This window comes from Lingula anatina, chromosome 9 (genome assembly GCF_051362555.1).
Source record: "Lingula anatina isolate TDL-2025a chromosome 9, LinAna3.0, whole genome shotgun sequence".
In the NCBI taxonomy this organism is placed as follows: domain Eukaryota; kingdom Metazoa; phylum Brachiopoda; class Lingulata; order Lingulida; family Lingulidae; genus Lingula; species Lingula anatina.
Window position 1 is genome coordinate 2,761,991 of NC_141775.1, and position 16,176 is coordinate 2,778,166.

General features: G+C 40.1%; 1 protein-coding gene and 1 long non-coding RNA gene across 2 annotated transcripts; both read left to right on the top strand.

Annotated features, from left to right (window-relative positions):
• Positions 1–1,009: 1,009 nt before the first annotated feature.
• On the top strand, positions 1,010–13,436 carry LOC106164601 (uncharacterized). The gene is made up of 13 exons (XM_086995597.1): positions 1,010–1,187; positions 1,978–2,241; positions 2,534–2,686; positions 2,874–2,976; positions 3,458–3,623; positions 3,878–3,997; positions 4,483–4,634; positions 4,911–5,010; positions 5,498–5,612; positions 5,753–5,874; positions 11,531–11,633; positions 12,014–12,132; positions 12,627–13,436. The coding sequence occupies exons 1-13, from the start codon at positions 1,172–1,174 to the stop codon at positions 12,747–12,749; spliced, it is 1,656 nt and encodes a 551-aa protein (XP_086851723.1). The 5' UTR covers positions 1,010–1,171; the 3' UTR covers positions 12,750–13,436.
• Positions 13,437–13,905: 469 nt separating this feature from the next.
• Positions 13,906–15,979, top strand: LOC147759778 (uncharacterized). Its single transcript, XR_015331108.1, has 2 exons — positions 13,906–14,400; positions 15,529–15,979. It is a non-coding gene; the product is annotated as an uncharacterized LOC147759778 (long non-coding RNA).
• Positions 15,980–16,176: the final 197 nt, after the last annotated feature.

A 16,176-nucleotide genomic window follows, 5' to 3' on the forward strand; every position in this document is an offset into this window, starting at 1 on the left:
TATTATTCTGCTGTGGATAATTAAGTTTTCTCCTTACTTTCATTTACAAACCTTGTCCTTTATGCATTGTTAAACAATTTAAACAAATCACTAACGGATTTATAAATTAATACTATTTTTGTTCGAGCTGTAAATGTTATTGTAACTGCAGTCTTAATATCGTCTGGTACCACTAGGTGGCGCATCTAAGACTGACCTGTGACGGTCAGCACGCGTTGAGTTTTACCTCGTGACCACAGCAACGCGATATTGGGCTCGAACTGAAGTAAGGGACGGACGTACTTTGTCATTTTATGTAGCAAACAATTGTAAAATGACCTTCGATAAGACTGCTGTTGTAATAACTTGTAGCTCTCGAGCCGATTACTCGACAAATCGAAAAACTGAAACCAAACGTACGTTAATTTCAATTAGCAGGTGTTATCTATTGCTTTACGCTGGTGCCCACTTTTATTGTGTACCCAGTCTCAGAAATGGTGATTAGACATTCGCAAAGTGAGCGACCGTTTTAATGGCATCTGTTGTTTATCTCTAAATATTCTGTTCTGTGTCTGCCATGCATGTTACTGATTGGATAATAAATATCCAGCATATGAGGGGAGGGCCTTCAGGCGCCTGATTTACTGATATAAAATCATTTTTTACTTTTCAAAAGTCTTTATATCATGCATATATAATTAGATTTATCCCGTGAATAAAAATAAGTTAACTATCTTTATACAGCAAGTTTGAAGAGCTTGTTGCGTCAGGTGCTTGTTTGTGCAGGTAGGCCTACGTATCAGTCACCCAACAGGTCTTTATTAGGAATCAGGAAAATATGAGATAATTTTTTTCTAGATGGGTTTTGGTATTTCTCGTTTACCAGATAAATATTCAATTTTAAATACTGTTTCGTCCTGGCATGTTATGATAGAAAACTCACCGGGGTGGTAGGTGTGGCAAAAGAAATATTGCTACAGAGAAGCTGCCGAACATCCTCTACAGCATCAGTGTCAATCTAGGTCACGACTTGACCTATATCTCGTTGTCCAGGTTGGGGCGAGATATCGATATAGTTCACCCTGGTTGATTAGTAAAGATCCTCAATGATTGTCTTTATATAAGTATATTACGTACAAAGGGTAGCGGCAGCTGAAGGGGAGGGTCGACCTATATACTGCCTAGAGCCACTATGATCACTATTACTTGTAAGTAGGTCCGACTTAATTAACCTAGGTGTAAGAGAAACACGCCAAGCTGTCAGTTGCCTATACTGTGAATGTATAAAAGCGAGCATTAACAAACTAACAACTTAAGAGCACTGCCGGTGTGACAGGAATGATAGTCCTACATGTAGGAATGGAAGCCTGGACCCCATATGATTAGTACAGGTTAGGGTTAGTTGGAGTATTGGGGTTAGTATATTGGACGAATGTCACCTAGCTGTACAAAGTAATAGGGAACAGACTACGATTCCTAGCGGACTTCCATTCCTGTCACAACAGTTTGTTCGCACAGTAGGCTATTTATACCCGTGTAGAATAACAGTTGCTTGATCACAGCCAACTGAAAATAATGGCCTACAATTGTGCACAAAGACTTCCATTTTGCCATATTTATCAAACAGGGCAGATAATATTTAATGCATGTTTGTTTCTATCATTCCTTTTATTTATTTATTTATTTATTTATTTATTAGGGCGTTGTCGACCTACTGCACACAAGTAGGCCTATATAGGAGTCGTATATACGACAGATCTATATGCGACATATATATGTTGTAGACCATGTGTAGGCCTACAGTTGTGTATAATAATAATAATAATAATAATAATAATAATAATAATAATAATAATAATTTATTTATTGTCATGTTTACACAGTATACGTAAAAGTAGGCCTATAAATGAAAATTAATATATGATAGGGCCTATATGCTGGTATATAAACTTTCTACATCACCGTGCATGGTCTTATATGTACAATGTATGCTCTCAGCCTTCCTGCTCTGGGCGGAACACGTGGTCTTTACCCTGGTCATCCTATGGGCAGTCCAGACAGCGTTCCTACACGGACTCGGTGGACTAGTCGGTCAACTACTTCGGTTTTTGAAACTGACCGTTCCCGGGGTGGATTCACTGATTAAGTCCACGCTCCAGAATGAGGTCCAGGGGTTCATTAACCAGGTGAAGAGTGACCCCTCCCGAACCAGCGGGCAGACGCAGGCGGCCGCCAAGAGGATTGTTGTGATACCAAAAACAGGTAGTACATGTACACCTTTTGTTTTTTTAGCAGCAACCAGACGGTTGAATTTTTAAATAAATAAATTTTAGAAATTCTTCGACCACAAAATATTTTTTTCCTCTTAGTAAAAAAATGTTCGTCTAAAATTCTGGTTATAACTTTTATAGGCTACCAGTACATGTACTTCTCTAGCAGAACACGTGTCGCTTCATGTGCAAAGTAAATTAGATACCCAGGTTTCACAGATGTAAATTCACAACCAGCATAGAACTGTTCATATTGGTAATCAGTTGATCTCTGGTCTCCTCAGGAATTCCGCCAGCTGAACTGTTAAAGGAAATGAACGCCATGAAGGAGCGGGAGGTGGCTGTGATGGAGGAAGGGAAGATCTTCGCCTATGTCTACACACAGGAGAACGACAAGCTGGAGCAAGTGCAGCTCGAGGCTTTCAACCTTTATACTGGTGAGAGCACGGCGAACAGACAGCGCACACATTTTATAAGACATGTACATGTAAAAATAGGAAATGTCGCGGTAGACAAATTAGCAAAACTGAGTATTGCCTTCTCGAGTTCAAAATTGATCTCACACGTACTGTGTTAAGCTGTTAAATGAACATCCCTTACGTTTGTTGGTGTTTTATGTTTCAGAGCAACCCCAGCTCTCTACTCACCACGATAAACTTGTGCTGGAGGCCCACCACGCTTTCCTACACGAGAACGCGCTCAGTCCCATGGTGTTCCCCAGTCTACGGTAGGCTGACACGTGATAGTCACGTGGAAAGTAACATACATGTATACTTATGGAAAAGAGCGAAGAAATATCCGACAACTTTTAAATGACTTAACCTTAAAATGGCTAACCTTAAAATGGCTTCCCTCCCTCTCTTATTCGGACGCACAGTGCAGGTGCTCTACTGTGTATGTACCGGGTACCTACTTTCTTGTAACACAAACTGCATATACATGTACGCTACTGGTTGCAGAAATAACAAATTATAACTCTAGTTGTTCGTTCAATTTAACAATGCTATAAGAATATTTTGTAAACTATTTTTCATGAAATGAACATTTCTATACCCACCATATGAGTACAAATTGGCAAAACTGAAAACATTGAATAGCATTGTGATTAAATTTGTATCATATGAAAAGATTTATTTCCTAACTGTTAAGTATACTTGCTTCTTGAGGTTTAAAAATAAAAAACAAATTAAAAAAATTACTTTTTTCAGAAAATTTGAAACTGAAGTGATATCTATGAGCGCCAATATGCTTCACGGGGATGGTCACGTGGTCGGCTCTCTTACGTCAGGAGGCACGGAAAGCATTCTTATGGCGGTAAAAACGTACAGGGACAGGGCAAGAAAACTTTTCCCTCACATCAAAGTTCCAAACATGGTAGGTAAACCGTAGATATATATATATATTGCAGTATAGATTAAAACAAATGTTTTTTTAAGTCAAAATGATATTAACGCTAAGAATCATCCCAGTATCAACACTGTTTTGCAATAAAATTGTATTAGAAATTAGTGACGTTATAGCCTTACAAGAAATAAAATGAAATTTATAACGTGAAAATAAATAATAAGAAAAGGTAAAATATTCATAATACCTTCCCCAGTGTTGACAGCGCTGTTTGATTGCTGCAGGTAGCACCCGTCACTATCCACCCTGCGTTCGTGAAGGCGGCCCATTACTTCGGTCTAGAGCTGGTCACAGTGGCCGTAGACCAGAGATCTCAGAGACCAGACATGGTGGAGTATGAACAGGTGAGGTCGTTACATCGGTCTGGAGCTGGTCAAGGTGACCGTGAACCATCGATCTCAGAGACATGAACACGTGAAGACGGTAGTCAGGGGGCGTGGTCTGTCAATTGAGAGAGTATGAGTGTGTGTTTGGGAGTGGTGAGTGTGCGTGAGTGTGTGATTGTTGGAGTTCCACCAGTAATATCCCTAAATGTGACTGCCCTGGGGTGCTATCGAGAAAATTCTTAGACCTGGTGATTCTGATGCACTGGGGCCCAAAATGGATCCCATACTTGTTTACATTCTTAAAAAAAGAAAAGACTTGAAGAGAAAATATAAATTCGTGAACCTTAAGTATCCCTGTATTTTAATTGATTTGTTTTTAATAAACAGTAACTTTTAAACATCGGATGTCCTTTTAATACTGCGTATTGGTCTACCACACATTTTACGAAAAGAACGTTTAAATTACATTGCAATAAATTATTCATATCTTCATTTGGTTGCAGGCCATCACTGCGCAGACGATCCTCCTCCTGGCGTCCGCACCCCAGTACTGTCATGGCATCGTGGACCCTATTCCTGCGATCTCTGAGATTGCCGTCAGACGCGGCCTACCTCTACATGTTGACGCTTGTGTTGGTGGTTATATGTTGCCATGGTAATCTTCATTCCATATTCACTATAGAGTTGGGTTAGGTTTTGTCTCCATGGCACAGCCATTAGAAAGGAGGACAGTTGTACACTGGTGTGAAGAAACAAAGGGACATTACATTACTGTACAGTATGTTATAGTATTGACTTAACTAGGATCTTCTTTTGGTCGAGTCGTTACACGTACATGTATCTGATTTACCCGAACTTTTGTAGGCATTCTAGTATTCACTGTTACATGTGTTATGGTGTTTGCGTACATTTTTTTACACGAATATTGCAGGGTAGAAAAATTGGGTTACCAGGTCCCAGCGTTCGACTTTCGCTTGCCTGGTGTGACGTCAATGTCAGCTGACCTCCATAAGTATGGGTATACTTTCAAGGTGTGTATAATTGTTGAGTTAACTCGCGGCCAGTCTGAATATATTCCTGTCCTATTACAGCAAATCTTCAGTCGCTCAACTGGAAGGATGTGGAGTATATATATATATATATATATATATATATATATATATATATATATATATATATATATATATATATATAGGAAGTATGTAAAGGGAAATATATAAGGCCCCATTCAGAATAGGGGACTAACTAGTCCGAGGGCAAAATATGGCCGACCCACTTGAATACTTCCCCACGGGATATCTAATAGACACTGAATAGATATCTCCACGGGATATCTGTTCAGTGTCTATTAGGATTATACGGCAAGCTTTTTAGTAGGTCGCCATATTTGACCCTTGGACTAGTTAGTCCCCTATTCTGAATGGGACCTTACAGAAGTTGATGGCATCCCGTGGACCCCCTTAAATCAAGCTAAAACAGCACACTTTTAACTAAATTAGATATTGTATCCACTTCTAGGGCGCCAGCGTGGTGCTGTACCGTAGTGAAGAGCTGAGGAAATACCAGATCTTCGCGTACTCGGGATGGCCAGGGGGGTTATTTGGGTCGCCGAGCATGGCGGGAAGTCGGCCAGGTAAAGAAGCAGGTGTAATGTTTGATGTCTACCGCTTGAAACTGTGTAAATACAATGTAAGGCAGTGAGAGACAGAATGTTGGTTACACTGTTGAAGATAAATGAATTTTAGTGACATAACTGCCCTCTATCCACTGTAGGTGGTACCATCGCTGCAGCCTGGGCAGCTATGAGGGTTTTAGGGGAGGACGGGTACACAGATATCGCCCGTCAACTGATGAACGCTAGGGACAAAGTTCTGGACGCTGTGCGCAATATTCCTGTAAGTAATGAATGGGAAGCGGACCCTCTGTCACGGGGGACTCTCTGTCACGTTACACCGGTCACTAATATACTTTACAAAATACAAAATAAAACTACAGTCTCCATAAATACACAGAATTAAAACAAACCCAAACACTTACGTAACTGTAGAGTCATGGAAAGAGAACCATTTTACAGGTACCTCTCCTCTCTGGGTCAGGTAGCAGTATGATCTAGGTGTAGTCTCATGAGTGTCACATGAGTGATTACATTTACTTCACACCTGACTGACACAGCGAACACTTATGTTGTGTTCGTGCATTTTCCTACCTTCACCCGGTGTGCTCTCCCTGCGCGGAGAGCGCGCAATTACGGTAAGTACTGCGCACACCAGGTGGAGAGTCCAACTTCCCTGCCTGATCCCGGTGAGTACAACTCAACCACAGCTACCGTGCAGACGTGTACGGTACAGACGACAAAAATAATCAGAATTGAGACACAATACACAGTGATCTACAATCTCACTCCGTAAGTAGAACCAGTGAATACTTTATTGGCGACAAGGCATTCGTAACTTGTAATTTTGCGGGCCTAAAGCTTAGTTTTCGCTGCGATCTAGCTGAAAGTGGATTACGCGTTAAATTCCTTTGTCTAACATCCTTTTGAATAATTGGGTGGAGCGGCGGTCAAAATTGTAAATTCAATTTTGGATCATAAAGGTTACCGCTTCAGGAGACACTGGTATTTGTTGCGTATCTACTGTATTTTCAGTGCTTACGTGTGTGAATTGTGATATAAAGGAGACGTTGGTCTCATTCCCCTGTGTGTTGTTATCAAAGCTGAATTTACCCCAAGACTGAGGTGCACACATAATACTTTAGTTTCTTTGTTTCTTTAGTTTATTTGAAAGAATAAAATATTGACTTTAGTGTTGTTGTTGATTATTCTTTTGTATTTTAGATAGGATTCTGAACAGAATTTCTGTCTAAATTCAACTTATTGCGTTGTGTGCCGAAGTCTTCTTTCCCCGAATTTGAATTAACTGTACGTTTTTGGATTCTATTTATAGTGAATTTCGCTATAAGCTTGGTAGTGTATTGTGCTTTGATAGGTGAAATTATTTTGAATCAATTTAATTCTCGCTTACAAATGTACAATGGCGAGTGCATCAAGGTTGCCAATCAATCGTGCGACTTACGATGAGCTCGTTACGCTGCCGGGTATAGGTCCTAAACGTGCAGAAAGGATAATATACGCTAGAGAGCGAGGGATCCCCGTGACCAGATCCAACATTTTGGAAATTTGTGGATCCAATACCGGATCAAATAAAATCAAAAATTTCTCTTTTGAGGGTACTCACAGCAGTGAGTTAGGATCTGAAGTCAAAATGGGTGACCTAGACCCTAGCGTATTATCCACTCAAAAAGCTAATTGCACAACTTCTAAAGTGACTTCCTACATTCAGCATGAAGGAAGAGCGGCTGCTGAGAGATATAGGGTGGAATTTGAAAAAATTCTCAAACTGGGTGAAAAAATTCAACACCAAGAACAAATTTCTCGCAGTAAAAATATAAAAAACGCTGCTAATTATTCACCATCAACGTATTCTAAATTAAAATCTTCTTCAAAATCCCATTTTCACTCAGCTATTGACCCAAAATCTTTCACATCGCAGCCAGCCACTTTAGCCTCTGAATACGACATTTTTGCTCTGCCTATTGAGAGGCTGCGTGCCAATAACAAAGATAAAAAAGTAACATCTTCTGTGCATGCAAAGTCTCCAGGCCGCGTCATGAACCCTGATACTGTTACTTCCTTGCCGAATGGTAAGGACAGTAGTCGGCACTTTGCTCCGTCTATCCATAAGGGTGATGTGAATTGTGATCTGTATCAGTTTCATGTTCCTAAACCCGGACGGCGGCAACGACATGTTGAGCAAAATTTTGCCGATACAGTTCAACAAAATTATGATTACCGGTCTAGTTCAATAGGAAAACATTATACGCGACCTAGAATCTCGTCTCCCGTTTTCTGTGACGAACCACTAATTTATGAAAGGGATAACAGTGAAAAAGAATACTTTCGGCTACCCAAATCAGAAAAAGTAGGTCCAAAAAGTAAAAAGGACAGAGTAGACCCCAGTGATTTACCTAAACAATTATCGTTTGACGGAAACAGTGGCGACTGGGAGTCTTTCAGAAAAAGATATGAAAGTTATCGCCAGATAAAAGAGTGGTCAGAAAACGAGTGTCTGGACTACCTTCTGTGGTGTCTTGAAGGCGAGGCTTTGGTCCTGTATAATAGCCATCTCAGAGCAAATAAAAATGTGTCGTACACATCTATAATGAAAGAAATGGACTTAGTGTTCGGGATTAAAAAACATCCCGATTCGGCTCGCCTGGCATTTCATACTGCCGTTCAATCGCAAAACGAAACGTTAAACCAATGGCTGTGCCGCGTTTTGTTATTGGTCAGAGATGCTTATCCTGATAAATCGGAGTCTTTTAGGACAAAAGAAACAATATCAAAATTTTGTCAAGACTGTATTGATCAGGATGCTGGGCGTTATACTAGTTTAAAGCACCCAGCAAGCATCAGCGACGCAATGACACATATGGTGGACTATCAACATGTTTGTAAACCCACGAATAGTCAAAAAGAAACAAGAAAAGTTCGTGAAAAAATTCAAATATGTTCTCTTGATCTTGCAGCTAGAGAAAATCAACAATCTCCATCTGAAAATGTTGAAAAAATAGTTGAGTCCATCATAGAGAAACGCGTCAGCCAGCAGCCAAAATTGAGCACAATTCAATTTAATTCAAGGGCTGTCTTGGAAAAAACGGTTGAACATTTGGTCAGGAAGTCCACACCTAAAACATCAAGTGTGTGTTTCTTCTGTAAAAGAAAAGACCATTTTAAAAGAAATTGCCAGAAATATAAAGAGTTCTTAAAACGAAAAATTACTGAAAAAGAATTCGAAAAACAAAAGCGAGCTGATAACGCTGAGTCATTTAAACTTGAGGTTCGAGCATCGAGTACATGTTCAAATACACCGTCTCAAATGCATGGCACTGAAAAACCTCACCTTGTAGAACAATCATTGCAGCAAAATCAACGTAGGGGCGTCGAGTGGGAGTCTGATCCTAGTATAGGTCAAAATGCTGGGCTTTCAAGCAAGTTTTCGTCCATTAGGTGGTCTCGGGTGTAGATCAATGGAAAAGTGGACGTGGGTGCGCTGATTTCTGTAATGTCATGGAGAGTGTATTGCGCGCATTTAAGGTTAGCCATCAGTTTTAAGTTGCCTCGACCTACTATCTCTTGCTGCAGGGAATAATCGGAAATTAGGAAAACGGGTTTGCATACATAATTTTGAGTCATTTTAGAATCAGTTGTTGTACATGTAGCACCAATGACAATTTAAAAATTGAATGCATATTTTCAGTGCAAAGTTTTCTGCAAATTGACGGAAAAGATAAAGCAGAATAAAGGATTCGTAGATCAAAGAAATAAGAGTAGCACCAGTACGTATAGTAAAAAGAAAAGGATAATGGAATCCCCAAAAAATCGGAACATGATTCCATGCGAAATCAATAAACAGACTGAAAGGTAGTCATGGAAAGAAATAAAGAGTAAAATGGGGTTACTGATTCAGAAAATGGTGCTGTCCGAAAATTCCGATCAATAAAGAAAACTTCATGCGATAAAGTCATGTGGTAGCTACAGTAGCAAATGACATTTTGGAAACCTCTAAATTGGATTGGTATAAGCTTAGGGGGGTGGATTGTAAAGTAAAAAAAAAAAAAAATCTGTGCCTGCATTATCAGTTACAAAGCTGATGAGACAACATGTACCGATGTACCGGTGGGAACACCTGAAATTATTCATAAAATCAGCTGTTTCTAGAACCGGTATCGAATCTTAAAATACGCTTGTGGGATAAAACATACTAGTGGAGGTTTTCATTCACCCTCCTATAACTGGTAACATCCCTATAACAAGTGTACACCCGAACCAGACTTAACTTGTGGGATTAAATTCTGCAGGGGTTTCAAGTGTTAATTCCCCTAATTTCGAGAATATCCCTAGAACAAGTAACCGATTGAAAAGGACTAAATGTCACAGACTCTGAAGGTGGGTGGAAGCACTAAGGGCCCTTCAAGTGCCCCATTCACTGGAAGACGTTTGTAAAACTAAAAATTAACACAAAACTACCGGTAGTATAACATCTTTCAAGACTCCAAACATCGGGAGTCCAAACTTAAATAAAACCGCTGGTGACGTTCACTTTGGGCTAGACTCTTCGGGTTGCGTGTCTCTAGTAAAACGGGAAATCCCTGAACATCTAGAAGTGATGTTTAAAGTATCTAAAGGGAATAGTGTAGAATCAAATTTAGAAGGGGTGTTTTCTAAATTGAAATATGTTTTTACTAGAGACAATTTTGATCTTGGTCGGTCTTAAGTCACTCAACGTGGAAATGAAGCCGAGAATGCCGAGTCCCTTAAATCGCGTATGCGGTGGATGCTTGCGAGTGTCATGCAGAAAGCATAGGGGGCATTGTTAACGGAATGTTAACAACCGGATTCATGCAAGGCTGACAAGAGTCTCAGTTTGTGTGGACATTAGCACCAGTGTTAAATAAGAAAACGTGACGTCACGGTGAAAAATTTCCAATGGGGAAAATTAAAAATATTGCTAGCAATATCCTTAAAGAATTAGACTATCACTTTGTGATGTAGTTTATTTTTGTGTTTAAGAAAAATGGCTACAGTCTATTAAGATCAATTAATGGACTATAACTGTTATGTAGCTTATTTCTGTGTTAACACATGACTACAGTCCATATGACTATCACTCTGTGATGTAGTTTATTTTGTGTTAATAAATCGCTACAGTCTATTGTGATCAATGGACTATAACTGTTATGTAGCTTTATTTTGTGTTAACACGTGACTACAGTCTAATTTGATGAAATTTTTGAAATACCGGGATCTTATTTTAGCATTCCATTTTTCTTTTCATTTATTTATGAGAATGTGACTGGCTGGTGAATGAACAGCCTATCACAGTCTGTTCTGCTGTTTATTTATTTTTTGTACTTTTTTTTTCGGCGGACTATCACCTCGGTGATGTTGTTAGCACTAACAGCTAATGACAGTCTGTACGAATATTTCAACTGGAATCCACTTTATTTTATTTATCGAAAGGAATTTTGAGTTTGTACATGGACAAACATGTATTTATAAGTAGCTCCTTTCAAATAAAAGTGGGGGGAATGTTGTGTTCGTGCATTTTCCTACCTTCACCCGGTGTGCTCTCCCTGCGCGGAGAGCGCGCAATTACGGTAAGTACTGCGCACACCAGGTGGAGAGTCCAACTTCCCTGCCTGATCCCGGTGAGTACAACTCAACCACAGCTACCGTGCAGACGTGTACGGTACAGACGACAAAAATAATCAGAATTGAGACACAATACACAGTGATCTACAATCTCACTCCGTAAGTAGAACCAGTGAATACTTTACTTATCAACTTACCTGTGGTTATCCCAGAACAATATCATCTTGTATTGGAATTAAAATTCTTAACAGAGTTCAAAACAGTCAAGGAAAGAACCGACCTGGGAATGTATTATTATTTATTAATATAGTTTATATATTTTGTTTTTGTTTTCCAAGAGCCTGCAGGTGGTTGGTGAGCCCCACATGACCATATTTGCACTGATGTCAGCAGATCCAAAATTTGATATACTGGTATTGGCAGATATCCTAGAGAATAAAGGTAAGGTTGGACAGTGGGCTGTGCATGTATGTTGATCATTTGGGTGGATTATTTAAGGGTTAGGTCCTAGAACAAAGTTGCGAGAAGCTACCGGTAACACCCCTTTCGAAAACGAATGGCTTTTCAATTTACTCCTGAAATCACCCCTACCCCACCCCCACCACACCTAGCCATTTTGACGCCCTGGAAGAACATTTGTCATAGTTTCTAAATACACCAGTTAAAGCCTACTTGTTGCATGGTAATGCTGCTGGCATATATATTCTTAAGGTCTGAGTTCTAGATTTCAAGTGTACATGCTTGTAGGATTCAATTATGTGTCAGTGATAAATAACATAACACTTAAAATCAAACGTGTTATTATTGTATCTAACTTTCAGGCTGGAAGATTGAACGCCAGCAACTTCCAAATTCGATTCACTTCACGCTGATGCCTCACCATCTGAACGTGCTGGACGGTTTCATTGCAGACCTGAAGACGGCGGCAGAGGAGGTAAAGGTAAGAGCAATCAGTTTGTCACAACTAGCGCAATGAAGGATGTGTGCTGAAGTCAAGTGTGAATACCGGTAACGCATATCAACCACTTGTGCTAGTTTCTTACACGACTCAAATAAAGTCGACATACTAAGGGATAAACAGAATTAATCTCTCGATCAGCCATAAAAGAGCTTTGAAACTGCGCCTTCTTCACTGTTTTGGTCGTAAGTAGACGTACCATTCCGTCACATGTAGCATAGAAAGAAAGCAGAAAATATTCATTCAAATATCACTTTTCGGCTAATATGAAATGAAATCCTTAGGCATTTCTTTAGTTTTCACAGTTTGAAACTATAAGTTGGCATCTGGAGGGCTTATGTGTCAAGAAATGATTTCAAATACATCATTAGGGTTTTATTCGTCAGTGAACTTTACTCACATTGATGGAAGATCAGATTTAAAACTTTATCAAAAATATTTTTAGATTAATTAAAACCAAGTTTCTCTCCCTCCAGGCAAACCCTGGCCAGTCAGCTGGCGGCACTGCAGCCATGTACGGCATGATGGCCAAGATTCCGGACAAAGGAATTATTGACGATTTCATCGTGGAGTTCTTCAGCGAGATGTACAAGAATTAACTCTCCATACTTTCGATACCGACACTTTTCTTTTGCTAATAGACTTAAGTTGGAAGTACTTGAACTTAATTTTATGATCAAATATCAGCGAGATGTACAAGAATTCTTTGTCGATACCGACAATTTTCTTTTGCTTGTAGTTTTGAGTTAGAATTACTGATCTAAATTTTATGATCGCATATCCGGTGCGTTCTTTTCTTAATAAGAAAGAAAGGCATTTTTATCCCCAAAAGGTCTATTCCTCACCTTATATAGGATTATGTTAAAAACAAGAATATTTGTTATCTCTGAATTATCCGTGCGTTTCCTGTTTTAATTTCAATACTGCTGAAAAGTAAGGTCATATTAGCGATCTTTAAGAAAGCATGTACGTTTTACGCTAACTGGGCTAGAAATGGGGGACCACGGCGAGCATGGAGTCGTTGATCTGTGAGGGGCACAATGTAAAACTTCACACGTGGCTTGGTGCCTGAGTCCTCCTCACATTCTGCAGTATATTTATCTGTATAGCAACGTTTTCACTGGTCGGGGGGGGGATGATCCCTTTAACAAGTTCACTTCAAGCTGTTTGGAACAATCAAAGCATTCCAATTTTGCCATGACATGTGTACGTGTTATATTAAAATGTTGGATATAACATGAAAGTAATATATTATGGCTGAATAAACATTATTATTATTATTATTATTATTATTATTATTATTATTACATAAAAATAGCATTCCATACAACCCTGTGTCACTGCTACACTATCTGTTCTCTAACATAACTAGACTCAAACTGCCATTAATGACCTTTTACGATTAATTATTATTATTATTTTATTTTTTTTATTAAGGACAGGTAAAAATTTAAGACGTAGATATATCGACATGTCTACTGTTTATGACAGGGATGTAACAAAAGGGCGAGGTTAGATGGGATTTTCTCGTGATAACACCACATAAGAAAGTTATCCTCTATAACAGCTACACAGGTGACTTATTGCCATGCGCCTATCTCGCCATCTACATTTTAAAAAAAAGTTGGCTCTCTGTATAGGACACAATCATAAACGGCCCATACTCTATAGCTATGTGCAGGGACACGTCTGTAAAGTGGCTCCACCTGTACATTACAAATCAGGGTCAATGCACAGGCATGCGGGAGGGCCGTGTCACTTGTTTGCACTGTTTTGTTGACGTGCCCTTCTTCTCCGACAGAAATGTAGCTACTCGTATTTTTTTTTGGTCCTGGATGTTGTGCGCTGTTGCACAAGTTCTCTGTTAGGTGTGCATTTAAAGCTCTCTTTTATGAAAACACTGATGTTGTATTATTCACTCTCTTTTTCACACACACGTAACACACCAAGATATCTCCAGTGCTATTCCCGACAGATAACTCGGTCTAGTTCTTACTATCAGTCGAGATACGCCTCTTTGCCCAGTCCTTTCACGTTATACTTGTACATGTATCATCATACACGTTTCTCCCTCGTGGTGACTGTACTGGACGTTATCGAGAAGCCAGGTCGCTGACACTTATCGAGACAAGATTCCTGTCACACTGATTTGTGAACTTTTACAGGTACACAAGTAGTAGGTCAAATCTAGACCATGACGCTTAGAGAGGTCGACAATTGTCGCAGTCAGGGAGAGGAAGTGCACCGCAGGTAGGTCTAAGCCAGTGTGTATGAACCTCAAGTTAGTCTGATGTGTGGGACTGGTATCAGTAGGTCCAAGTATGAACATGATCGGACACCAGGGGGGTGCTGGGACCCACGCGACAGTGTAAATGACAAAACCTGTAACTAAATTAGCAGCGGAGAATGGATCGGGTGTGTTTACAGCGCCTACCTGTAGCTGGGACATGGTTTGTTCAACTGCAATAACGACCTCTGGGGCTTTTACTACCTTTCTGCTACATGTAAATCTCCAATAAAGTATTAATTAGCAAAACTAGGAGTACTAGGTATTTAAGTTAAGAAGATAGCGAATCAATGCAATGTAATGTAATGGCAGTAATGCGAGCATGAAGAGGCACAGGTAGGGGTGTTGTTATCATAGAGATTTCTTAAAATAGATCATCAGCACAAGGCGCCCGAAGGCGCCCGAAGTTATTCAATGTACTGAGTGTAAATTGCAGGTACACATTCTAGAATTAAGTGTGCCCCCTCAGCAAATAGGTGACCCCCTCTCCCCCCACCCCTCCATCCCCTTATCCAGCCGTGCCAGGAGCTACGATTGTAGAGTGCATCTACATTTGTATTTATGGACTGCTGACGACATTGTCGTACACACATACTGTTTACCGTTATTATAACTGACCAACGCCCTCTAAGTGTCCAGCCATAAATGTCACATTCTTTAGATAAACGATGAGTGACCGTTCACTCGTTAATGCAGAGTTGGCCAAGCGTGGTGGTCGGTCATTGTATCGGCCAGCAGTATTGTACCCCACAGATTAACTCACTGACAGGTTAAATAAGGTGTGCTTTTAAGACGTAGGCGTGGGCGCATTGGTTTGGGGTGGGAGGGGCTGACGGGTTGGGCTGGGGGGGGGGGGGGTTCCTGTACATGTTTATATGTGTTACTATCCAGCCGAGTACTAAGTCTACATGTACATATTTAGGTGAAGGTAAACATTTAACCTGTGTACCAATGCATGCAGTTGCTTAAACAGGCAGCACGTCAAATGTATATATATATAAACAAAAAATCTACAAACGTATTGTAGTTAAAGCAGTCTTGGAAGTTATTGTATAATACTTAAATTTTGTTTGCTTTTATTCGTGAAAGAGAGTACATGGTTACAGCATTGGAGGTTATCGCCTCGGACTGAAGTCTTGGAGAATATTTCACCCAGTAGACCTACCCAATACCATTAACCACTAGGTATGGGGTGCGAGTTGGGTGGGGGTGGGGGTGGGGGTGGGGGCTGCACAGCACCCTGGACGCTCCGGTATACATGACCTGGTCAGCGAAGCAAAGGAAAAGTGCATGTTTTATCTACCTTCCACTCCCCCCAATCTCCATACCTCCACCTGCTAGTGCTCCAGTTTATTGCCATTCATGACAGAAGACGGGGTCAGATGTCAGGTGAAGAGGAGACGATGGTATGCATGTTATGACATTGGGGGGCCTACCTACTGTATACCTTATCTCAGGAAAATAAACAGTCTTGAGGATCTCTTCTGTTTACCTTGCAGGTCAATCAGCTGACGAAATACATATCTATAGGTTCAGGAAAAAGTTCCGAATTTTGGATATTCTACTGATTTTGACAAAGAAGTCGTTCATTGCTGTATAAGTGGAGGGTAGCGCACAGCGCGGGACTGGCGTTCTACCGGTAGGTGTAAAAAGTGGTAAAGTTGAACTCTGAGCGTCTTGATGTCCGCACAGGGCAGATACCAGGACAGAATTGTCTAATTTTTTGTTTTATTTAACTT